The sequence below is a fragment of the Canis lupus genome, chromosome 9 (genome assembly GCF_011100685.1).
Source record: "Canis lupus familiaris isolate Mischka breed German Shepherd chromosome 9, alternate assembly UU_Cfam_GSD_1.0, whole genome shotgun sequence".
Lineage (NCBI taxonomy): Eukaryota > Metazoa > Chordata > Mammalia > Carnivora > Canidae > Canis > Canis lupus.
The window spans coordinates 16,727,939-16,752,962 of NC_049230.1; the positions used below are offsets into that span (position 1 = coordinate 16,727,939).

The window sequence follows — 25,024 nt, forward strand, 5'->3', positions numbered from 1 at the left end:
TGGTCTACTAGGCTGCGGTCATGGGGACAGAGTGTGTGCTGTAAAGCATGGCCACAAATATACTTGCTTGTCTAATAGAACAAGCATCTAATGAACACTGTTATAAATAAGAATTTGAAACTTGCGGGAATTCATTTGAAACTCATTAGTAAAGGAAACAATCCGTTAGGAACGGTTTCATGTGGTGAGTAATCTCCTCTACCTGCATGGACCTCCATGCCAAATTATGTTTTGTAGACTCAGATTTTTATGACCGCATCCACTTGACCCTTGATATACTCACATGCTTGTTACCATAAATACTGCTGCAGGAAACAGTCTTAGGGTCCCCAAACTTGACCGATGGTTTTGGGAGAAAGACTTTCCCCTTTCCCCAAATAATCTATAATGTTATTAAAAATAAAATCTCCAGGGGCGCCTGGGTGGCTCATTCAGTGAAGCATCTGCCTTCAGCTCAGGTTATGATCCTGGGGTCTCAGGATGGAACCCTGAGTCGGGCTTCTTGCTTAGCTGGGAGTCTGCTTCTCCCTCTCCCTTTGCTCCTCCCCCTGCTCATGTTCTCTCTCTCTTTCACTCTCTCTTTCTCAAATAAATAAATGAAATCTTTAAAAAATAAAATTTCTGAGGGGTGCCTGCTTGGCTCAGTTGGTTAAGTGTCTGCCTTCGGCTCAGGTCATGATCCTGGGGTCCTGGGATGGAGCCCCTTGTCTCCTGGCTCAGCAGGGAATGTGCTTCTTCCTCTCCCTCTGCCCCTCTTCCTGCTCCCTGCTCATGCTCTCACTCACTCATTGTCAGACAAATAAATAAAATCTTTTAAAAATAAAATAAAATAAAATCTCTGGACACCTGGGTGGCTCAGTAGGCTAAGCATCCAACTCTTGGTTTTGGTTCAGGTTGTAACCTCATGGGTGGTAGGATCAAGCCCTGCACCCAGCTGTGCGCTCAGTGGGGAGTCTGCTTGAAGATTCTCTCCCTCCACCCCCTCCACCTCTGAAATACATAAATAAGGATGCTTGGTTCAGTGGTTGAGCTTCTGCCTTTCGCTCAGTGCCTGATCCCAGGGTCCTGGGATCAAGTCCCACATCTGGCTCCCCACAGGGAGCCTGCTTCTCCCTCTGCCTATGTCTCTGCCTCTCTCTGTGCATCTCTCATAAATAATAAATAACAATCTTTAAAAAAATAAATGAATAAATAAATAAATAAAATCTGTAATGTGAAAAAAAAAAAAAAAGCTAACTCCTGCTCTGTAGCTTTCCTTGTATTTACCCACTTGGCTCCTGACTCTTCTCTCCCTCTTTCCCCCTGCCCTTATAATCCCCAATTATAAGACCCTGCTCCAGTGCTCCAGCAAGGAGAGCAAAAGCCTGAATCTTTAGCAGATAGCTCTGAGAAGAAACAGCATGACTGGTGGCACAGTGAAGGCTTTTGCTCCTTGTCACCTCTCTAATGATTGTTGGGACAGAAAATGCACAAGGTTTCTCCACTCCCAGGCCCCGACAACTGCACACTCCCTGGTGTGGAGGTCTCCAGGAAGATGAGTGTGCATGTAGAAAAGGCTGGTAGGGCACTGCCCACCCACACAACCCCTCTGAGTGATCTAGAAACAGATATGTCCTCCTGTAGGCTCTTTAATTCTGACTGTCAGAAAATGGCCCAAGCAAATATGCCTGTGATGCGAATGGCCCAGTTCTATATGGGAGTTCCCTTTTGTAGTCCCCAACCTGTGCAGCTGTGCATGGGAGCACCGAAGGCATATACCAGGTTGCTCCTCTGTCCCATGAGTGGAAAACTGAGTCTTGCTAGCCCTCCAAACCTTCCCCCATGCACATTCCCAGTGGGGACACCACCACCTTCCTGTGTACCCAGCCTCAACCCTTTGGAAGAGTCACCCCTCCCTCCTGGGCTCCAGAGTTCACATCTCAGGTCCAGAACTTACTTAGGACTGTAACCTCAGCTAGGTCTCACAGCCTCCTTGAGCCACGAGTCCCTTACCTGCGAACCCAGAGCCATGCCAGCTCTGACATGGGACTTCAGTGACGATTAGTTGGGGATATAAATGATGTTCAGCTCAGCCAGAGCATGATGCCACCGAGTTCCCAACATCAGCCCCGCTCCCTATATTCTCCCATTTATACTCCAAACTCTGCCCCAGGAACATCGGCATTTGGCTACTTGAGTAGATTCTCGCTCCAGCCCTGTCACTGCAGGCAGAGTCTGATCACACTTAAGCCCCTCAAGTAAACGACACACAAAACACTTGCAAGAGTCCTGTACTGAGTTCTTCCTGGAGGGAAGGATTATTTTACAAACTGAAATCCTTATCCCTGGATTTCTTTTTATTCACATGCCTGGCTTTTTATCTATTCTAGGGAATTGCTGAGCAGCACACACGTGCACTAGGACACAGGTCAGCTGGTGGCTTCCAACCAAGACCTCACCCTCAGCCCGAGGCAACCGCTCACCAGCCTGGCTCGCCAGGGAGGCTGGTGCCTCTCCCCACCGTGGCTTTCATTTTACCAACTAATTGCCCCCAATATACTGAGCATTTGCTGTGTGTCAGGCACTGTGTTCATTCATTTCATTAGCTTATTTATTTCTTCCAATTTCTTTAGAATTGACGTTACGATGACCACCTGGATTGTTTTTAATCATTGGTATTTGCAGTATCACACATTTTTCTTCCTCTTCTCAGTGCAATAAAACACAGAGATCTACAGAGGAAATATTTGTGCTCGGCCCTTAAAAACTCCATTTCACATACAAATGCAAAGAACAATCTCAGACTTCCTTCTGGGCACATCCCTAGAAACCAGACTTTGCATGAAGTCCAAAGAATACCACCAGTTCTGAGAAGTGCCACTCATGTCCTTGGGGCCCTGGGAGCCCCAGTGGGAATTCCAATGCCCCGGTTCCCTCTACACCTTCTTGTGCTTCTCCCCACGGGGAAAGGAATAAGGGTTTAATATCTGAGGAGAATTTCAAGATCTTTGGTAAGGCGTCATTCATTGCCTTTACTGCCCGCACCCCCCCCCCCAACCCCCATTGTCAACATCTCTACAACTGTTGTTCTTTGAAGCCCCAGCAGGTGTCACTGTGACCCTGACCATCCTCACAGGCCCCTCCTCTGGGCCGGGGCACAAGACACCTTTGAGGCCTGGGGGGCTCCCAGTGGTGGGAACTCACCTCTAAGGAAGAGTCTTGTCCCAAAGAGGAGGTTCCCATCTCTGCTGCGTTCTCTCCCAGGGCTATTTTAGGGAAGGGCTATGGTCTAGTGAAGGTTCAACCTCATGGGCAACAGGCTAGGCAAAGTTGGCAGAGTGGAGAGTGAAGGGGAGGAGAGGGGACCTTGATCCTCCTCCCTTTCCTCCATTAGTCTCTTCTTACATTGAATTAGGAGAGTGTCCTCCCCAGCCCCATTCCCCCTCAACCCATCTGACCACCAGCCTAGAGCTTTGGGAACAAATCTTGATGACTGCAGAGGGCCATCCAGGGTCAGGAATCACTAGACTGATGAGGAACCAGAAGGCACGAAGGGGGCTGTAAGTCAGGGAGGCTTCCCGGAGGAGGTGAGTGTGGACTCCAGAGATGAGCTAATGGCCCTGCCTCACATGAAGAATAGGGAGAAGAGGGGCCAGCCTGGGGGCTTGGTACTATCTGGGGGGGGGGGGATGCTGAGAGGTGAGTTCACCCATGGCTGTTTTGCGGGGTGTTTCTGGAGGCCGGTGGGCTTCCAGGGACTCTCTCCTTGAGAAAGTCAGAGCAGCAGAAACCACAGAATCAGTGTGTGCGTGTGGAGAGGGGGAGAGCCTTGGGAGGAGCTGGCACCGGGATGCAGAGTGGTGAGAGGGGAGAGGGAGCTATTCCTTCCAGGTTAAAGTTGGGCTCAAAAATAAAAATAAAAATAAAATTAGGCTCTCCGGATCGGGGAGGGGTGTGACAGGAGAGGGACGGGCAGGAGCAAGGAGGAAGGGCTAAACCCGAGCCCAGCCTCAGGTACAGACTGAGCCTGCCAGGTGTGTTTGCTTCCTTGAGCCCTTGGCCTTTCTCGGGATGAGATGTCAGTGACAAGCCAGGGAGATGGGCTTTTGCACAAAAGTGTGTTGAACCTCCCATTGTGAAGCCCAACTAGACCTCAGAAGGCCTGATAGAACTCACCAGTTCCCTCCTCTGCATTTCCTCCTGGCCCATCTGTGCCCCCTACCCCTGCCATCTTCCCCCCCGGGGCCCTCAAGCCCTTAGCACCAGTCCCTGTCCCCCCCACCCCTCCTGAGAACTGGCAAACTTGCCCTTTTGGTTATCACCTCATGGAGATCTGGCCCTTCTGGAAGCAAGCCTTGACACCTGGCATGGGGCCTGGCCCAGCCGGGGGACAGGAAAAACTGGAGAACCGGGAAGTCCACACACACTTCAGCAGGGATGATGTGCAAGGGAGGCTGGAGGGAAGGCGAGGGTCTCCAGCAGATGCCCCCGCAGATGACAAGTGTCTAGGGGGCAGCCTCATCTCCTCCTTCCTTCAGGGGTCCTGGCTTCCAGGACGCCACCACGTGTGGAGCACATCTCAATGCACACACATATGCAGGGACAGAAATTTCTTAGAAGATGCAGTAATTTTTCCATTTTGTCCAGAGCTGGCCTCCGCCAAGCTGTCTCTCACACAGCCCGGGCGTGCCGGGGGACAGCCAAGGAGAGCCGGTGCCCGCTGCCCCGAGCAGAAGCACGCCTGCCAGGTGAGCCCCCGGCAGTGCCCCCCGCGTGTGCACGGAAGCCAGACAACCAGGTGGCAAGACGAGGCGGGCTGGCTGGCTGTTCCCAGCGCAGACTCAGATGCCCTGGGACTAGCACCCAGGCCCCAGCGGCATGCCAGAGGATCGGAAGAAACTGGGCTTTCTCTAATTTGACGGCTGCATGAAGCACCAGAGATCACAGCCCGTTTTCGTGGGGCAGAAGAACGCGATGTTGGCGGCGCCCCTGCGCCAGGGAGAGCACACTGAGCTGAATAAAATCCACCCGGGGTCCAGCCCAGCTTCCACCCACAGAGGAGGCCGGAGCCTGGCTGACTGGTGCCCCCCTGTCCTGAGCGCACGGGCTGTGACCCCCGCGCCGGATGTCTCTTGACTGACGGCCAGCGTCTGGGACACTGGGGTCCTTGTGTTGCCAACAGCCCTCACCTCCTATTTACTCTGTGGTTGCGTGGTGGACTTGCAGTAGATACAGGTGCAGCCACCAAGGGGCTGCTCGGGCGCTGTCCCCAAGTGCTAAGGCACACACAGCCGTGGGATCCCTGAAGCCGCATCATGGGGTCTGACACAAGGCCCAGGGCGCCAGGGTGCAGGCGGTTGATTCCCCAGAGCACCCACCTAAGTCCCCGATGGAGGATTCTTAACTATCTAGATGCCCCCCAAGCCCCGATGGCCCACCTAGAGCCAACAAAATACTCTTCCGTAGACATGCCACGTGGGATTCCCCTGGCCTCCCCGACCCTGCCGGCCCCTGCCAGCTTCCTGGCACCCCTGACTGGTGAGTTTCACCCCAGAGGTGGCTGTGGCCTTTTGGTGGCCAGGGCCACCGCCTTCCCCAAGACCTTTCCTTCCAATTTCGCTCATCCATAACCCCCAGTAGCGGGGGGAGGGCAGGGCTGGGGGCTAAAGGGGCTCTCTCCAGGCAGCGGCAGGGGGCGGGGGCCAGGGGCTCCCCTAACTGCAGAGGCTAGCCTTACACACCCAGCAACACATGTCCCCCTTTATGGCCAGGGCTTTCTCTCGGTGCTTAAAGGCAACTGTGAAAAGAGCAGGGCTGATTCTGGCTGCCTAGCCGTCTCCTGGCAACAGGCCTGGCAGGAGGTCTTTCTTTCTCCCCCCCCCCCACCTCCCTTCTCTCCTCCACCACCCCCCTTTTTCCTTTCCCCCCTGTGTCTTGTGTTGTGTATCATTAAAACTTCCCTCCCAGCCACTTCGCAGCCAACAACCCGGCCCTTCTGGGCCAGCTCAGCCAGCCGGGCCTGGGGGTGGGGGCTCCGAGGGGTCAAGCCCCCAGAGACGACAAGGCTTTGTGTTCTGGAACCAAGGCTTAAACTCAATTTGGCAACCTTCGGCACGTTCACGAGGGGCAGCCACTAGAACCACCCCTCCCTCGCCCTGCATGCCCCTCTTCCTTGGCTCCCCCTCCTTCATTTCAGCTCCCGGTCTCTTCTGTTAGTGCCCTAAGCCTGCCAATTGTGCCACTGGGCACTGCCCAGCCCTGCTAGGGCCTCACAGAGCTGGACACCAATGAGCCCTCACCTACAGGGACAAGCCTCTGCTGAAGGCTGGAATGGCCCCAGTCAGGGGCCTGCAGCCGGTGCTGGCCCCATGTCCTGGTCTTCCCTGAAAGGGGCAGGAACACAAAGGGTGGTGGGCATGGGGATCACAGGGAGGCGGATCATCCCCTGAGAGTGTCAGGATCAGAACTCATGTGGCCACTGCAATCTAGAGGGACACTGAGACCCACATAGGGTAAGTGCTTTGCCTGGGAACACACAGGTAGGCCGGTGGGGGGGGGGTGGGGGGAGCAAAGGGAGTGCCTAGAACCCAGGTTTCTGCTCTCCCTCCTCTGTGGCTTTTTATACCCTTTACAGGAAGGGAACAGGGGGCTCTCTGAGACCAGCACACCTTGTGAGCTCTGGTTTGCCTACCTCAAAGCTCTCTGCCGCCTCCATGCAAAAACCTTGTCAGGCCCAGACTGGAGGGGTGACCCAGGGCCTTTATCCCCAGCTTCTTCCTCCATTCCTACCCCCACCCTGAGTGTCTGTGTCACAGAGGCCTGGGGCTGGGCCACCTTGTTGTCATCTAACACATTCATAAGGCTGGATGGGCTTCCCATCTGACACATCAAGGTAGGGAAGATGCTGGGAGTAAATCTCCATTCTTGGTCAGCGTGGCTTCCAGATCCAACTCCGAGGCTTCTCTACTTCTTCCAGCTCCAGCCTGCCTCACCCGCAGGCTCACCTGGCCAACCAGAAGATGCCCTGACCACACAGGCCGGCACTTGCAGGGCACCCTGACCACAAGCACACAGCTCTTCTATGCCCGTGATCCAGTGTCTTCCAGACTCCAGGTGTTTCCAGGCCACATTTACCCCCTAGTACCTGGACTGCTATTTTCTTAACACTTTTCTTTAAATTGATTTGCTTTGAAAAAAAAATTGATTTGCTTTGTTCTTAATAACTTCAATTAAAGAGGAAATGTCAGATTACTGTGATTTTCAACAATGTGATTTCCTTCTCACCAGATACCGTGGCCCCTCAAAGGCTCTGAATGTGTGACCTTCTCTATTAGAAAGGAATCTTAGCGTCATCTTAGCACCAAACAGACTTTCTCCTTGACAATACTCAAAAGGAGTGAAAGAGAATGGAATAGGGAATGTGAATAAGTGAGCTTTCTCATTGTGTGACTCCAAGCTATTAGATACTATGCTTCATCTAGAGGGGCACCCATGGTCCTCTCCAGCTCCTCAGGAACATTACCGTTAGCAATGGAGATGCTCTCCAAATTCCAACCTGTGGCCAAATATTTCAGACTTTCTTAAACTCTGGCATAGGAAAAAATAATAGTAATAAAATAAAATAAGATTGAATTAAAAATATTTTGGTTACACCACGTTTTCTGACTTGGGGGTTCAGAAAATGAATTTTCATCTTAGCGCCCCATCTTGATGTGCAGAACAAAAGGCAAAGGGAACCTGGGGGGACACCTGGGTGGCTCAGCGGTTTGGCACATGCCTCTGGCCCAGGGCGTGATCCTGGGGTCCCAGGATCGAGTCCCACATCGGGCTTCCTGCGTGGAGCCTGCTTCTCCCTCCACCTATGTCTCTGCCGTCTCTCTCTCTCTCTCTGTGTCGCTCATGAATAAGTAAATTTAAAAAGAAAAAAGATTAAAAAGGGGGGGGAACCTGAGGAGGGTCCAGGTAAGGGTCAGTGAGAATGAGGGGGAAGAAAGCCTTTTAGGCCCAACAAAGGAGATCTGGGAGCATCATTACTATCACCACTGGCCCTCAATCATTAGACAGTCTGGTCAAGATTTTGCCATTGAGGAGGGGGGTGGTCACAAGTTTATAGTAAGTCTTAGGGCACCAGCATTTACGGTCTCGTGCTTGAGGCTCTCTGGGTAGATTATTCCATTTAACCTGGGGGAGTTGTGGAATTAGCATACCCATTTGACAGATAAAGAAAACAGGCACACAGAGGTCCAAATAACTTGTCCAAAGTCACAGCAAAACAGTGGCAGAACCAGGATTTGAAATGCCTCCTAATCCCAGAGCCCAAGTTTCTCCCCACACCCCCCAGGCTAGCTGGCCAGTAGGGACAGACCTAATTTAGGAGATCCCGGCCCTGTGGATAAAACGGTGAAACTGAGCCCAGAGGCCTGAAAATGGGGGGAGCAGGGAAGAATGTAGCCCCCCTCCTACCCAGGTCCCCAGAGGAGCCTTCCACCAGAGCACACAACCTCCAAGTGGGAAGGGCTGTGTGGATGTGTGGGAGGGGGCTCCTCGGGGAGCCTGAGGAGGCCTGGGAAGGAGGGCTGTGATTACAGGTGGAGCGAGTGTGGGAAGAAGGCAGCTGAGCTCCAGCTTGCTTTCCCTCTTTTTTTAAAGGGGAGATATAATCCACACACCATAGAAGTCACCATCTTGAAGCATACCATTCTGTGGTTTGTAGTATTCAATAGGTCATGCAACCATCACCATGGGCTCATCTTGAAACCTTTTCATCAACCCCAAAATACACTCGTACCCATTAGCAGTCGAGCTGCAGTTTCTTCAGGAAAAAGGACAAGGCAGCAGGGGATGGAAGTATCTTCTGGATTAATTTTAAGCCTCATCTTACCCCTGCACCATTCTCTGTGGTTCTCTTCTCCCTCCCAGTTGTCTCAGAGCAAGTCTCCCAGCTCCAGGAGCACTTGTGACCTCCCCACCCCATCCAGGCTAAACCCCCAAATCAAGAGAAAGAAGCCTAAACTAGCCCATAAATTAGAGCAACTCAACTGTGAGTCAATCGGCAGCACTTGATCTAGCTGCGCCACACTAGATACTCCAGGCAAGAGGGCCCAAATGTCACTGAGGAGGACTGTGGCCTGTTAACAAGGACGATGTATTATCTCACATACCAAGAAAGTCTGAAACAGGACTGCGCAGGGGTAAGCTAATGTCTCAGCAACAGTGTTGGAGACCCAGCTTCTTTCTCTCTCTTTGCAATGTCCTTCCTCCACTACTCAGCCTCAGCCTCAGGCAGTTTCCCTCACAGTCACAGGATGGCTGCTGCAGCTCCAGGCATCCCACCCAGACACAATGTCCAAAAGCAGGAAAAAGGGATATTTCTTAGTTTCATTTTAAAAGACCCCAAAACCTTTCCCCAGAAGTCCTTTTGCACCCTCCAGCAGACCTCCCCTCAGGGGAGGACTCATTGACCAAAGCTGGGTTACACGCCTAGCTCTAAACCAATCTCCGGTAAGGATCATCAGCTTAGACCAATCAGGATGGATCTCTGAGCCAGGTGAGGGAGGGGTAGATACCCGAAGCGACTGGGAGCCTCTTTCAGCCTGGAGGAAGGGACCACCAGCATAGACTTTACCTTCCAGAGGTCCAAGAAACAGCAGCTGACTGTCATAAAAGGATAGAAGGATCTCTATACTGATCTCTTAACATGTCCCAGGTGCCGTTTCAGACACTGCAGACATCATTCCACTGAATAGGCGACAGCCATTGAGGCAGGCATTATACCCATTTTGCAGGTGAGGAAGCAGGCTTAGAGAGGGTAGGTAATGTGCCCAGTGTCATGAAGTAGGAGGCAGAGCTGGCATTCATGGGGTTATGGTGGTGGCAAGAGATGTGGGCTGTAAGACAACCACTCACACAGAGGGTCTTCCCAGCGCACATAGGAAACCCCAGTCAGGCTTTACCCAGGAGCCACCATGAAAGAGCAAAGGAGATGAGCTCTGCCAAGTGTGGGGCAATGCCAGACAGGTGCCCCTGGTCTGCTCAAGGACCTGCCTATACCCATCCCAGCCACAGCCACCTGCTCCCGTGCTCCTCCTGGTGAGGCAGCTCTGACCCCATTGCCAGCCCACTGGGCCTCTAGCCATGTGTTTAGGCTCTCAGGACCCAGAGCCCATCCTGAGATTCCAGAAATAGCCACTGCAGACTGCACTGGTCTGTGGGGGAAGCTAATTAGCAGCCAGGGCTCTGGAGGGTACAAACCAGGATTTGGCCAGAAATTTCTATACCATTTCCAAAAATAATAGCAGGCTTGTTTTGTCCCATCTCCCTAATGTGCCCCACAGGAGTCTTCCCCAAAAGACCCCTGAGATGGAAAGAATCTTAATGGTTTTTATCTTGGTTTTGAAGGAAACTGGGAGCCAGAGTCCATACCAAGAAAAACCATGGCAGCCACACTAAGGTCTGGCTCTACTTCCCTGGGAAGGATCACTTCTCCTGGCAGGCCAGCCCCGTCTGGGTGGGGGCTCCGGGCTGGATTCTGAGGCTGAAGGCACCATAAAGGGGATGGTGGACGGCTTTAGAGGGTAAGAAAGGGAAGGAGAAGGAGGGAAAGAGTGGCAGAGAGGGGGCGCTGGCAGTATGGGGAAGGGCACAGGAGGGCCGCCAAGCCTCAGATGCCAACAGGCTGCCAACTCCTGATCTCACCCCACTTGGGGCAGTGCGAGTGTCCTCTGAGAGGGAAGCAGGAGCCAAAAGACAGAGTGGGGTAAATGGGGAGCTCTGGGGGTCCATGTCTACACACTATGGGGACCCCGAAGGGCCATAAGGAACCGCCGCCCCTCTGAGGCCTCAGTCCCTGCCTCCTCTCACCCTACCTCTCGTAGACACTCATTGACAGTGTTTACATGGGACCTACCACATGCCAGCCTCTGATCTGGGTGTTGGCACTTTGGGTAGTCCCACAGAGTTTTGATTTTAGAGTAGGAACTAGACACTAAGTGAGCAATTTAACAGACATTTTTGACATATAACGTCTGTAACATAAGGTCAGTGTTAAGGGCTGTGCAGAAGAATAAAGTGGAATAGGGGACCAAGAGGGACTGGGTTGGGGAGCAGCTAGCGGTAAGGGGGATCTTCTGGAAGGGCGATTGTGAGGTAGGTCTTAAGTTGGAACATCAGACAAGGTTTCCCTGGATAAACCCTTCTGGAGGAAGCTCTTGGGTACCTGAGGAGGGCTGCTTAGCTGAGGCTTGACTGGGGCAGAAGGAGCAACCCAAGAGAGCCGCTTGTTCCTCAGCCCCTAAGAGAGAAGAAAGAAACCCAATATTTATTATTCCCGGCCGCGGTCTGGCAGGCTGTCAGCACCGTTCTCATTTAACGCTGACAACTCCCTATGAGATATAAAGTATTATCTCCACCTCCCACAGAATAGAGGAGGCTCAGCGATAGGCAGCTGGCCAGTGGTGCCTGCTCCTTTATGTCCTCCCTCCCCTCCCAAAGGATGCTGGCCCCACGTCGCTTTCCAAAACGCCCTTGGGGAACCCGGGAGATGACCAGCGTCAGAGGAATCACTGCCACAGGACAAAGCCCTCACGTCGCCACAGGTGGCACCTGTGATCCCGAGGTGCAGGTGGGCCAGGCTGGCAAGGACTCGGTGACATCACCCTGCCGTCTGCAGCCTCGCATATCTCGACACAAAGCTGAGGCAGCCGCAGGGCTCCCGCCAGGCGGTGCCTACCAGACCTCACACCACCCCGGCCCGCCCGCGTCCTGCGTCCTGCATCTGGGGCCCGCCCGGCCTCCCGAGGGAGCCACCTGGGTGGGGAGGTGAGGGAGCCCCAAGCCACGCACACCTTATCTTCGGCTAAGCTCGGGGATTGCCAAGTAGATTAAGGGCATTCGCTCACGAGAGGACGCCTACTTAACGTGGGTCCCCAAAGACCGGCTGCTCACCCACAAAATCTCAGGCTCCGGGTCCCCCCCCCACTCCCTCCCACCCCCGGGTGCCAGTGCAGGTGCAGGTGGGGGTGCAGAGCCCCCTTCCTCGCCCGCCGACTTCCTGCCTTGCTATCAGCACGGCCGCCAGGGGGCGCGCCAGGGCCGGACGACGGCGGCGCGGGCAGGCTCCGGGCCTCTGTTGTTCCCTTGACGTTTGCGGCTCACCTCTGTGCGTGCGCGATGCCGGCTTCTGGTAGGTTCCAGGACGCTACCTCTATGCTGGGCAGTGCAGAGGAACCTTGCGCAGTGAATTCCGGCGCCCGCCCCCACGCGACGGCCTGCCTCCAGGCTGTGCCCTCGGGTTGTCCGGCCTTCCAGTGGCCTCCGGGAGCTCGCTCAGAGCTCTTAGGAGAAGTTAAAAGCCCCCCTCTCCCCGGTGAGCGACCGCGGAGCCCCCACGCGCCGCCTCTTGCGGCTCCCCGCGTCCTCTTAGGCCTGTGGACCTGGGCACCTGCTGCTTCCCTCCACCCCACCCCACCCCACCCCACCCCACCCCTGCAGCATTCCCCTCTCTCTCCATCCTCCCCAGGCTGGTCTGGGCGCCAGCTTTCTGGGCCCCGAGCAGCTTTCGGGCACGTTCCAAGCAAAAAAATGAATAGCACTGCGCTGGATCGGAGATTTCCTCCTCCCTCCCGGCGACAGACGGGTAGCCCCCTGCGGGCGGCGGGGGCCCGGGCGCCTCGGCTTTGTCTAGGCGGCGCTCGGCAGGGGGCACGGCGAGCGGCGCTGAATACACAGCTGCCGGCTGCGCGCTCCGGGGGGGCGCACATCAAAAGGAACCTCGGGCCGGCGAGAGAGGCGGGGGTGGCACAGGGCCGGGCGGGCGCTCGGCAGCACCGAGGGCCCCGACGGGCACACACCCAGCACCCAGTGCTTCCCACGTGCCAGCCCTCGGCCCCCAGGCCCCCGGCCCTCCCCGCCGTCTTTGCCCTCTTTCTAGAGGCCACCCTCCACCGCACCGACGCCGCCAACCTCTCCCACCCCGGCTGGCTTTGGAGTGAATTTAACCCTTTCCCCATCGACTGCAACCCACCCTGCGGTTCGGGGTGCCTATTAGACGGAGGGTGTTTCCGTTCGGGACACGTGGCGCGGGGGCGCCCTCCCCCTCCCGGGTAGGGACCGTGTCTGTGTTCCACCGGCAGCGCTGGGCGGGCGGGAGGAAGGAAATTAAGCCTGTGTTGAAGGAAGGACACCTGGCAGGGGAGGGGAAAGGGCTCAGGAATCCCCTCCTCCGGGGAGCTTTCAAGTGGGGGAAAATCCCCACGAGCTTCCATCCTCCAGGGCCCTTGCAGGGCCACTAGCCGGTTCCCACACCTCCTGCCAGTCCCTCCTTTACTTCTCCAGGCTGTGCGGCCAGGCCAGCAAGAGTCCGGAGTCTCCCCTCCACCCACTGCTTTCCCTGCCTCTCTTCCCTTCCCTGCCTCAAGCTCCTGACCTGGGTCTCCTCCGGGTGTTCCCAGGCTCTCTGGAGAAGGCATTAGGAGAAGTTCCCTTCAGAGAATGACCAGTCTTGCCTAAGCTGCCCAGGGTGACTGGCTGGGCATGTCTCAGCCAACCGTCAGCCCACCTACAGCCTCGGGGATCTTTGGCCCCCACCTCCCAGGGCTGGCCCCTATGGACTCTTAGGGCCCAGAAATGACCCCAAGAGGTCATCTAGTCCAGCTCCTGCCTCACTGAATCCACAATGGTGTCTTGGTGGCCAGGGCAGGTAGCCCTGCTCAGCTCTCAGAATGACAGGTACGGGCTCTGGAGCTTCCCAAACTACCAGGCAGAGTGGAGAACTGGCGGGCACCTCTGATCAGAAAACCAGTGGAGACTCCCCGTTGGCCGGACGGAACACGGGAGGGCCAAGCAGGCCACGAAGGGGATGTGGAGGGCTCTCTATCCCTAGCGCTGGGACCCTGGGGCCCCACGGGCAGTGATAATGGCAAACCCCCTGTGACCCTCTTTCCAGGTGAATCAGAAACAAGACATCCCAGAATTAGCCCAGCACAGGGGCACCTCTAAAGGATCCCCATCCCTGCAGCCGTCATCCCAGTCGCTGTTCTGGGGCAGGTTGGGGCTTTCTCTCCATCTTGCTCCTCCTGCCCCTCTCAGCCTCCCTCCTTCTTCCTCTTCCCTCCTCCAGCTCCCCCTGCTCAACTCCCGCCCTGCCCTCTACTCTCCTCCATACTGGTGTCTCTCAGTTTTTCTCTCTCTCTCCTTTCTGCACTCAGTTTCTCCCTGTTCCCCCATCCCTCCTCTCTTTCATCTCTCCCCCCACCCCACCCCTCCAGCCGAGCACCCGGCTAGGAACGCGGCAGGAGCCACGACAAGCCCAGGCGCCTCTCCCGACCCTTGGCGCCCCGGGGCCAGTTCCCCGAGCTCCCCGCGCCCACAGCAGCCATGTAGGGAGAGGGCTCTCAGGATGGGCAGGGGCAGCAGGTTCGAGCCGTGGGCACGGGTGGCCCAGATCAAAGGCCGGGAATGTCTGGCCCCTGGCCTGGACTTCCTCCAGCCGTGCCCCCCACCTGGTGGAGAGAGGGCCCACCATTCCAGGCGCTCTACAGGACTCAGGGGCGGCTCTTTTGCTGCCCTTTCTGCCCTTGCCTCCCATCACTGGCCTTGCTTTCTTCATTCCAGGCCCAGGGCTGCCCCAGGGTCCCCAGTGCCTCTGGGGCTGTGGGTGGCCTGGGAGCGGGGTTTGGGAAGCAGGTCGCCCAGGTGACAGGGGCAAGTCCCGCAAGAGTGGCCTCCGTCTCAGCACCTCCATCTCACTCAGGGCTGAGACCTAATTGTTGGACTCTGGAGACGGAGAGGACAGAAAGACCCCAGGGGGCCGTGGTGGGACTTGTTCCTCCGGTGGGGGGTGGGGGTGTTGGATACATTTGGCTTCCACACAGGGAAAGGGCCCGTTATCACCGAACACCAGGTGGGAGCTCAGGCAGAGAGTTGGGGAGAGGGTGTCCTGGAGGGCAGCAGGGTCTTCCAGGACCCCAGCTGCTGCCTGCTAGGGCTGCTGCGTTTCACTGGCCCCAAACGGTTCATCCAGAAGATCCAAACGGGGCTGTGGGCAGTGCTTGTGACCCGCGCCGGACGCCGGGCCTGAACCCCTCGAGGAGGAGAAAGTGACCTGGCACCGCGAGCAGGAAATGCAACTGGCCGCCGGTGTCAGTTGCAGGAAATGCAAAGGCAGCAGGAGGTCCCGATACCGATCTGATCCCTGACAAAAGACTCAAATGACACTCAGCTCCGTCCCCCGGCGCCGCCCGCAGCCAGACCTTCGAGCCTCCGCGGACCCTTCTGCGCGCCTCCCGGACACCCGGGAAGCGACCTCCTGCGGCCGGGGTCGAGTGGCCGGCGGGCTCGCGGGCTCCGGAGGCTGGAGGCTGGGAGGGGTTGTATTTCCCAGCCCCCTCCGAGCCCCTCGGATCCTGTCCTGCCCCAGCGAGGCTTCTGGAAACATCCGTGTGCTTTCCACTCTCGATTCCTCACGCGCCCAAGTCCAAAGGGGTCACGGCCCCCCGAGGGAACAGGAGCCACCCATCCATGCCCACGCCAAGCCGGCACCACGTGAACGCCCCCGTCCAAGCCCCGGCGTCTTGAACCTGGCGGGGGCGGGGGCGGGGGTCGCCGCGGCGGTCCCGGGCCAGCGGAGGGTCCGACGTGCCGCCCCTCCCCCCCAAGTTCCCACTGGGGCCGGGGCGCGGGCTTTGCCCAAGTTTGCTGGGCGATGCCCTTCCGCGAGCCCGACTCGTGGGCCGGGCGGGAGGGGCGCGTGATTGACAGGCTGAACTACAGACTCATCTCTTACCTTAGGCCGCGGGCGCTGATTGGCTGCTCGCTGACATCCTCAAACCCGGCTGCTCCGCGCTGGGCGCGGGAGGGGGGCGGCTGCGGGTGGAGGTGCGCTTCTGACAAGCCCGAAAGTCATTTCCAATCTCAAGTGGACTTTGTTCCAACTATTGGGGGCGTCGCTCCCCCTCTTCATGGTCGCGGGCAAACTTCCTCCTCGGCGCCGCTTCTAATGGAGCCCCACCTGCTCGGGCTGCTCCTCGGCCTCCTGCTCTGTGGCACCAGGGTCCTCGCCGGCTACCCAATTTGGTGGTAAGACTCGCCTCTTGTCCGCCCGCGGCCCGATTTCTCCGCCGGGTCCCGGGGAGGTGGGGGGCGCCGGCCGCGGGTGGGCCGCGGCTCCTTTCTCCTTGCCTCCCTCCAGCCCCCCACTCGCCCACCCCTCCTGGATTTTCTGCTGGTGTCGCCTTCAGAATCCAACTCCTGGCTTTTCTGATAATCACCATTTTCCCTGCTACTCGCTGCAGAGGCTGGAGGACTTTCCCCGGCGCAGAAGGTCTCTGATTCTTAAAATCCTAACCCTCCACCCGTCCCAATCTGGGGGCCCCGAAGACCCTCCATTTGCCTGCAGTTGGGTTTCTGGAAATCCAGCGCTGTCCCTGGGGCCCAGCCACTCCTCTTCTCCATTTTGGGGTCTTCATGGGCAAAATCATCCTGTTCCTTCATTGCCACCCCCATCTCCGCCGGCGCCTCCACCAAGAGATTTCCCCACAATAACCCCCTTTTGCCTTCATATTTCAGACCCCGATGGGTCTTCAGGGATCCCTGGGGCAGGGGAGCGGGCGGGGGATGGATTTCATCAGATTTTCCCCACTCTGCTCTAGATTAATCTTGAGCCTCAGAAGTGAATATGGTATTTGCTGATCCGAGATGCCATTGAATTCGGATTTTATTCATTTCTTGTTTGTCCATCCTGGCAAAAGGGGGGTTCTCTGAAAATGTAGTTGTTTGGGAGGGGGGTGGGTCTGTTCTTTGACCAAAAACCCAATTCTCCATGTCAAATTCGTTCCTTTTGGAAAACCGAGGACGGAGGAGAAAGGGAGAGAGGGAAGAGGAGAATTCCGTCCCCGAGAAATGTGGATACAAAAGACATTTTTAGTAAATAAGGCTGGGAAACCAGGCGCGGTGTGTGTGGGGGGGTGTGCGTGTATGGGGGGACCGACCAACGAATAAACAGCCCTTCGGGAGCCCCAGCTCCACGGAGTCCCCTTGTTTTCCGAGCAGCCCCACCGCCCCCCGGCAGGTCCCAGAGGCCAGAGGGGAAAGACACTGAAACCAGTTCTCTAAATTATACCCCGCCTGCCCTCCGTCTCCAGCCCCCTGCATTCCGGAAAACTTTAATTAAAGAATCTTACCCTCCTGGACGTAGGAGAGCCTCGGCCTGGGGGGTGGGAGGTGAGGAGGAAGAATTTGGGATCCATGAGTGAGAAGAGGGCCTGTGGCCCCTGAGGTGAAAGTCAGAAAGGAATGCCACCAGGGAGCAGTGCCACCTGCGTGTCCCCCTTTCCTTGAGCTGCCACCCCCTCCCCAGCCCAGGGTAGGGGGAGCCGAGCCAGCATGATTCCGGGGCCACACCCTGAGTCTGCCTCCAGTTGTTTGGGGGTAGCAGCATTTGGGGGCCGGGATGGGGGTAGGAACCGGGCATGGCCAAGGGTCTGTGCGTAGGGGGTGCTGAGAGTTGCTACCAGGACATACACCCAAGGGAAAGTCTTTCTTCTGCCCAGCCCATCCTTCCCGCGGCTTTGGGCTGGCCCTGGGGCCTCCGGTACATAAAGCAGTCCAAAGGGTGGCTGGGGCAGCCGGGGATTCCAGGTTGGGGGCTGTGCCTGTTGGGGGAAAGACCGCTGCCTAAACCAATCCTGCCATCCCTGCCCTTAATGACCTTCTTTCCGTCCCTGGGCCAAGGCCATGCTGTTCTTTGCCTTCCTGGGGACCGGTAGGGGGAGGGTATGGAGAGAAGGCTTGGAGCCCCACTGGCTGCAGGGTTGAGGAAGAGGCCAGGTGCCCTACCCTATTAACTGGAGGAGGGCACTTCCTGGGGCAGGGTTGTGTGGGGGGGACTATCTAGATAGGAAGATGCTGGAAAAACCTGGAAAGCCAGGACATCTCCTCTAACGTAATGCTGGACACATGGCTTGTTTGGGGGCTGGCGGGGGTTGGAGGGAGACAGGGATGCTGCTTTGTCTGAGCAGAGAGAGGGCTGTGTGTGTGTGTGTGTATGTGTGTGTGTGTGTCTAGGGTGTTCTAGGTCTATGATCATAAGAAGTGTCAACTGTATACCAGTACGTCTCCGAGTATGGAAGAGTCTGTGCCTGTACCTGGGCCACCGTGGATGTGAACTCAGGTGAGCTGGGGGATCCATGGCTGTGACCGGGTGTGCTGTGTCTCTATACACAAGTGTCAGCAAGTGACTGATTCTAGGATGTGTGTGTATGTGTGTGTTGAGACAGAAAGTCTAGAAGTGTCTATGCCCACGTACAGGTCAGCCCCTGTGTCTGCTTGTGACACTATGCATGACTATGTTCATGACTGGGCATGTGAGTGTTGTGTGTGCGTGTGCGTGTGTGCGTGCGTGTGTGCGCATGCCTTCATGACAGTGTAAGGGGAAAGCCCCACAGCTGTCTTTGTGCATGTGTATCACTGCTCATGGCCATGACCTGATTGTGCTTGTTAAGTATGAGTGCGAGGCTGTGTCTGGGTCCGCCTGTGACCCCGTCCTCAACAGCCAGTGACTGGCTGGGCCCAGGATTATGGATAGGTTTGCAGACCTACGACTTACCGGTGTGGGTGACATCCCAAGCTTGGGTGCGTGGTGGGTGTCCGTGGTCCTGGAGGGGCAGTCCAGCAGGAGACAGAGGGAAGCTGCAGAGGGCACGGCTGACCTCGGGTCCCAGGCTGGGCAGTGTCGGGGCAGGGTACAGAGCCTTTCTTGGCACGAGCTCATCCTGTCTGCCAAAGGACTGCAGTTAGCAGCCCTCCCCTCTTCAGCCATTTGTCTTTGGTCTTGGAACTGGGGTGGAGGGTAAGTCCCCTTCCTAGAGCTGGGGCTGGGCCTGGGACAGGGACCGTAGAGTGGATGGGTCTCAGATTCCTGTTCCCACTCTGCCTCCAGGGCAGTCAGTCGGAATCCAGTTCTTTCAGCGTCTGAGTCCAGCACAGCCTGCCCTCCTCAGCCCACCCAGCTCACACATTCCCCAGGAGGGATTTACAGGGGAAATCCTTTAGCTGAGATTTCTGTCCACGCTACCCCTCAAGAAAGGCACCTCGAACCCCCAGTAGCCTGTGCTCCTCAGGCCCCAGTCCTGAGAAAAGGCAGATCAGAAGGTAGAGCCATAAGGGCCTCAGACAGAGACTCATGGAAGGAAGAGATGTGCTCCAGGGCTTCCTAGCCAGGTAGTGGTGGAGCTGGGACAGGAAGCTGTGACAGCAGCACTGATTTCTATAATTCTTCTTGTCAGCCCCAGTTAGCGCCTGCTGGAGGAACTTGTCTTTCTTCTCCTTCTTGGGGGAAAAATGAACTCCCCTATGAGGGCCCATCCTAGGGCCTGCTACATTCCAGAGACAGAGGCCCCGATGGAAGGGGCCTATGCTGGGGGTCGGGAGCCCACCTGCCTCTGGGTGACCCACCCACCTGGGGCTCTGTTTCCTCTTATGCTCAAGCTCCACCAGGCAGTCCTGCCTCACAGCTTGGGTGAAAGTGTTCTGCAGAAGTCAAGGGCAGTGAGCTGGAAAATAAGACACCTGAGTTCTCTTTCCACCATCCTGGGACCCGTTCCCTCACTCGAGCGGCTGCCCCAAGCCCTGCCTCAGTTTCCCTATCTGTCAGTTGCGTGCTGCCTCCCCCACCCGCTCCCACCTCCACCCGCCTTTCAGAGGCTTGTGAACATGTTCAGTCAAACCCCGTGGGGGTCAGTGGGCCGGGCCCAAGGAGGCACCTGGAGACTGCGGGGGAGGAAGGCCCCAGGCCAGGTGTTAACACTTGTAACAGGCAGGAATTACAGCTGGCTGGGGCTGGGGCTGGGGCTGGCGAGAAGCTGAGCTGGCTGGAGGCTGTTGATCCCACAGACAGACAGACAGACAGACAGATGGGCAGATCGGATGGCCAGGCTTGAACCGGGTGGTCTCCCTTCCAGGGCAGGTCTTTCCCTGGGGGGATGTGGTGGGGGAAATTAATCCAGGTCTCTTGGAAGTGAGTTAACAAGCCTTCTGCCCACCCCACCTCCCACCCACTGTGGGTGAGGCTTGCTGTCCCAGGGGAGCGAAATTGGTGGCGGGTCTATTGGTATTCTTATTGATGAGACCACATTTTGTTTAAAACAAAAACAGGTCAAATGTTATCATAATACCAGGAGCCTGGAGCTGAGTTCTGTTCTTGGAAGAATCTACTTTAGCACAGGGGAAGGGGCACGGGGGAAGACGCAGCAGTCAGGGAAAGTTCTCCCAGAATCTCAGTGCATTTTTCAACAGCTCCGGGGCCAAGAGGTGAGCGATGGGTGGAGTCTGGGCTCTGAGCCTCACTCCCACCCCAGGGATCTTGAGGACCCTGGGTTGAGACAGCTGCCTGGTAAGGAGACCTTTTGGGGGGGAGGTGAGGGTGAGGTTGAAAGAGTCAGGAGCTGGACTCGGCGCCAAGTTCTTTGGTGGACACACTCCCTCCTCCAGCTTTCCTGTGACAAACCCAACCAACCCCACCAGCCCCCACACTCTGGCATCTGGGTGCATGCTCCATGACTGATAAGGTGGAGAAACGGAGGCAGACAGAGGGGGGGGGGTGCCTAGGTGGAAATCTCCAAAGAGTAGACAGCCAAGCAGGCGCCTCTAATCCACCTCACTACAGAACTTCATGTCAAAAAGACCTGAATGGGACTTGGACAGACGAAGGATTGAGAGAAGACAGTAGAGACAGTTGAGAAGGTGATATGGACATGAGATAGGGGCAGGGTGCTACGACCTTAGGGTTTTCTCTAGATTTCCAATGGGGTCTGGGCAGGAGACAAGGAGCTTGGGGTCAGGGTAGGAGAGGTGACTTTTCTCAGAGGAGGATGGAGCTAACAGACGCTTCCAGGGAGAGTGGGGAAAAAGGAAGATCTTCCTGGCCTAAGAATGTGGCGAGCCCAGGAGCAGAGGAGGACCTGGTCTTCTAGCCTTTTCCACGCACCTTGCTGTGCACCTCAGGATCTTTCTAAAGCCACCAGGGAGGGAAGACATTCTCTACCTCTGTCCCAGGTGGGGAGGCAGGTAATGCCTAGCCCCTCCAGCAAAGGTGACGGCCATCCTGGTGTTCTGTGTTGTGTTTCCTTGGGTGCCAAGAAGTGGTTAGAGCTGAGGGGGGAGACTCGGGTCTGAGTTCATGGTGCACTGGCTGTGGGACCTAGAATGGGCTCCTTTTCCTCTCTATGCTTCAAGTCCCCGCCTCCCGCCTGGCCTCATTTTCCTTGATTCCCCTGAGGGATCCCTTCTGCCCCTCGGAGTTCCCAAGGCAGTGACAGGGACAGACACATCGCTGCTGGGAAGGGCAGCCCCAGTGTCCTCTTCCCCTGCCCTCTCCGGCCCCCACTCCTGCAGGGCCCATTCAGACTTTCAGAGCTGGCCTTAGGCAGCTTAGCCTGACTTCCGAAGCCCCGCCTGACCTCAGTCCCAAAGCTGGCTGCTCCACTCCTGCCGGGCCAGCCTGCCTGCACCTCCTGGCCACACTTCCCTCAAACCTGGCAGCCAGGCTCACGCTCACGTGTGGCTTTTTCACGTGCTACGTAGGTAACCTAGGGCAGGTTAACCTCTCTGAGCCTCAGTCTCCCCATTTATAAGATGAGAACAGTGACTGCTTCTGCCTCAGGGGTTGTAGAGAAGATTCAGTGAGTGAACGCACATAAAGCTCTTAGAGCAATGCCTGGCCTACGGAAAGTACTGGGTAAATGTTACTCGCACCCGCCGTCTGCAAGCTGTTTTGACCCATTGAAGTCCTCCATCCAAACTCGCCTCTTCCAAGAAGCCTCTCGGGGTCTGGCCTGTTTTCCTATCTTCAGAGGTCAACTTGCCTCATTATCCTTGGTATCCATGGTACTGGTGACCATGAGCCTGTTGCTTTATTCTTTTTTTTTTTTTAAGTTTATTTATTCTTTTAGTAATTACTACACCCAACACAGGGCTTGAACTCACAAGATCAAGAGCCCAACTCTCACTCTTCCTCCTGAGCCAGCCAGATGCCCCAACTACAGGTTTATTCTTAACTTGATGGAGTTAGGTCAGGCAAACCTAACCTCAGCTCTCTGCTTGCCCAGGAAGGGTAGGGTGAGAGGGCACTGGAGCCTCCTCTAGCCCTCCTCCCACCCCACAGTTTGTGGGGCTCTTGCGGCCACTGCCATTTCCAGCTGGGACCTGGAGCCACCTGGGGCTGGGCCCAGGATGGGGGGGGGGGTCAGGCAGGCGCACAGTGGGAGTGGCACTGGGGCCGCCTGGACCAGCCCGAGCACAGAAGTTGCTCCTCCAGGAGCCGAGAGATGATTCAGAAGGTGATTTATAGACGGAAGGCAGAAAGCTTGGCTCCTGGCAGAGGCCTGCTGCTTAATTACATTCTTTGGTGGGGGGGGGTTATGAGTGGTGCGGCAGCGGGGGGGATCGACTCTTACCCCCCTCCCCCTCCAGGCCAGTCCCCATAGCTGCCCACACTCCAGGCACAGTCCCCCTTTCTCCCTGCTGCCAGAGAAGGAATTCCCTATTATCAAGGAGAGATGAGGCCAGGAGAGCAGAAGGAGCTTCTGAGACTGGAGGAGGTGGAGAAAAAGAGAGGCCAGAGTTCCATCCCCGGGGACTCCTCCAGGGGAGTCTGGCATCCAGGGGGGCTGGGAAACAGGACCACCTAGGGAGGAGGAGCACCGTTTCCCCTCTTCCCTGCTTCTGGGCAGGTGAATAGCTGACCCACTCTGGGTTTCTAGAATCCTCCTGAAGGTCCACACTTTCCCACCAGGGCCCTATCCCACTGCCGCTTCTGGATCCTTCCTTCAAGTGCGTTCCTTTTACGTTTGGTTCTCAGCAGGCCGCGGGCTGGGTACTTAGGGACCAGGTTCTGTGCTCAGAGGTTGAAACCGAGTTCTTTAGTGCCAGACAACCTGTGTTATGTGGGCACGATTGCTGCCTTAGATCCAGAGAGTTCTCCAGGCAGGGTCAGGCTTGTATCAGAGGGAGAGGAACTTTGCTATCCTCACGTTAAACCAACATCTCAGAGGGTCCCCGCAATTCAACTGCTAAAGCTACAAAATCACTTCTGCACTGTTGACAGGCAGCCCCCATTCTGTTCAGTCACTTGCTGTGGTGACATCTGGATTCCCTCTATGAACGCTGACCCATGTGGCAACCTGACATCTTTCTATTGCTGTTTGGTTCCCATGTAGTCTCACCGCGGCTTTGAAACCCAAAACCCACCACTAGTTCTGGAGGCTAGAAAGGTGTGTTGGGGGGCAGGGGGGAGGAGGGTAGCCTAGGCCAATAGAGTCTATTTATCTGTTTGCAGCTTGGCGTGTACAGCCGGGAGGAGTTGGCAGGGGTCAGGATGGGGACACTAGACAGCTCTCTGGTTCCCCCTGAGGCGGGCCTTCTCAAAATGGCCTCATTATGTGTGTGGAGTGAATTCCAGAAATGTCAGGCACACCCATACATCTAGGGGAAGGATGGAGACGCACAAGTGTGCTGGGAGACAAGAGGGGGCAGTGTGGGGTGGGGTGACAGGAGGTTTCTAGCCAGTGAGTTAGGGGTCCTGAGACCTAGCTCTGCCACTAGTTGTGGCATGACATTGGGCAAGTCCCTTCACTATTCTCGACCTCAGTAAATAGGGGGCTTGGGCAAGCTGCTTGCCCTGGACTTCCAGCTCCAGGATTCCAATCCCGGATTCTGGTCACCCAGTGATTTGGACCAGCTGCCTGGTAGAAGGAGGCGGTCACTAAGGACTGACCTCAGGGCGGGGTGGGAGTGCTGAGCACAAAGCTTTGTACAGCTGTGAGGTCATGGATGAGTCTCACCACTTCCCAGGCCTTGGTTTTCCCATCTGCAAAGTGGGTGATGATACTAACGCTGTCACGTGCCCCGCCTACCTGCAGGGCTGTCCAGAGCTTCAGAAGCAATCATCTTCAGGAAGCCCTTTGAGAAGCATCACATTCTTTCCAGAGAAGTTAGCATCATTGCTGATCCTATCAGAAAAGAAGAGTAAGAGTTCGCCGCTGGTCAGAGGGTGCTAAGCATGGACCCAGCAGGACTCTCTGAGCCTCTGAGCTTGAGGAGTTGGTATTTTCAGTGGAGGAGGAAGGAGTGGGCTGGACAGGGGCATCATGAAGCTCAGAAGAGGCAGAAGTCCAAGTGGCCACCAGACATGCCAAGGTTCATAGCTGAGAGCACATGACATGGGTGTCCTCCCAACCTAATGCAGAGACCAGAGGCCTGACCTGGGCTCAGCCATGCACAGAGCAGGATCTCTTTTCTTTTCTTTTCTTAAAGATTTTATTTATTTATTAGAGATAGAGCACAGGCAGGGGAAGAGTCAGGGGAAGGGGCACAGGGAGGAGGAGAAGCAGGCTCCCCATTGAGCAGGGAGCCCAATGCAGGACTTGATCCCAGGACTCCAGGACCATGACCCGAGCCTAACTGACTGAGCCACCCAGGTGGCCCAGAGAGCAGGATTCCTAAGGAGGGACAAATGAAAATGGGAGATGTGGGTGGAGGTGAGGCAGAGTAAGGGGAAAGAGGCGTGTGGCCATCAGAAAATGCTAATTGCCTCCAAAAGGCCTTGCAAACTGGCAGACCATTCACTCAAGCCAGGTTGGAAAAATAGGGAGGACTGAGTGTGTGTGTGCACGTGTTGGGGGTGGTAAGGGGGGTGGGAGCAATAGGACTAAGCACCCAGGCTGTTGGGAGGGTCCTTGTGTGGAACCTGCCCCTGGGCACAGAGTCCCACTTATCTGCCGGAGCCAGCTGGGTCAGCAAGAAAAACCAATCTCTCCTCACAGGGCCGTTAGGAATTCAAATAGGGGCTGTGGCAGTGCGTGTGAACAAGCATCCTGCCTCCTGTCCAGATCCTCACCACTTACTTCCTAACTGGGATTTCTGAGGGCCTCCCCCCTGCTTTTAAACCTCCCGTGGCTCCCCACTTCTTGTCTGGCACCAAGGCTCCCTGGGATTTGGCCTCTACCCACCTGTTCAATAGTACTTTCATAAGCCCCCAAGAACCCCCCAATTC

General features: G+C 56.3%; 1 protein-coding gene across 3 annotated transcripts in view; it reads left to right on the top strand.

Moving 5' to 3' along the window:
* Positions 1-15,814: 15,814 nt before the first annotated feature.
* The window catches only part of WNT3 (Wnt family member 3), a 51,520-nt gene continuing 42,310 nt past the window's right edge, over positions 15,815-25,024 (top strand). For 2 of the 3 annotated variants that reach the window (XM_038546998.1, XM_038546997.1), the window contains exon 1: positions 15,815-16,053. In XM_038546998.1, the coding sequence (XP_038402926.1) occupies positions 15,974-16,053 (80 nt within the window). In that variant the 5' untranslated portion in view covers positions 15,815-15,973. The remainder of the gene's footprint in view (positions 16,054-25,024) is intronic. The other variant, XM_038546996.1, reaches the window with a different exon arrangement.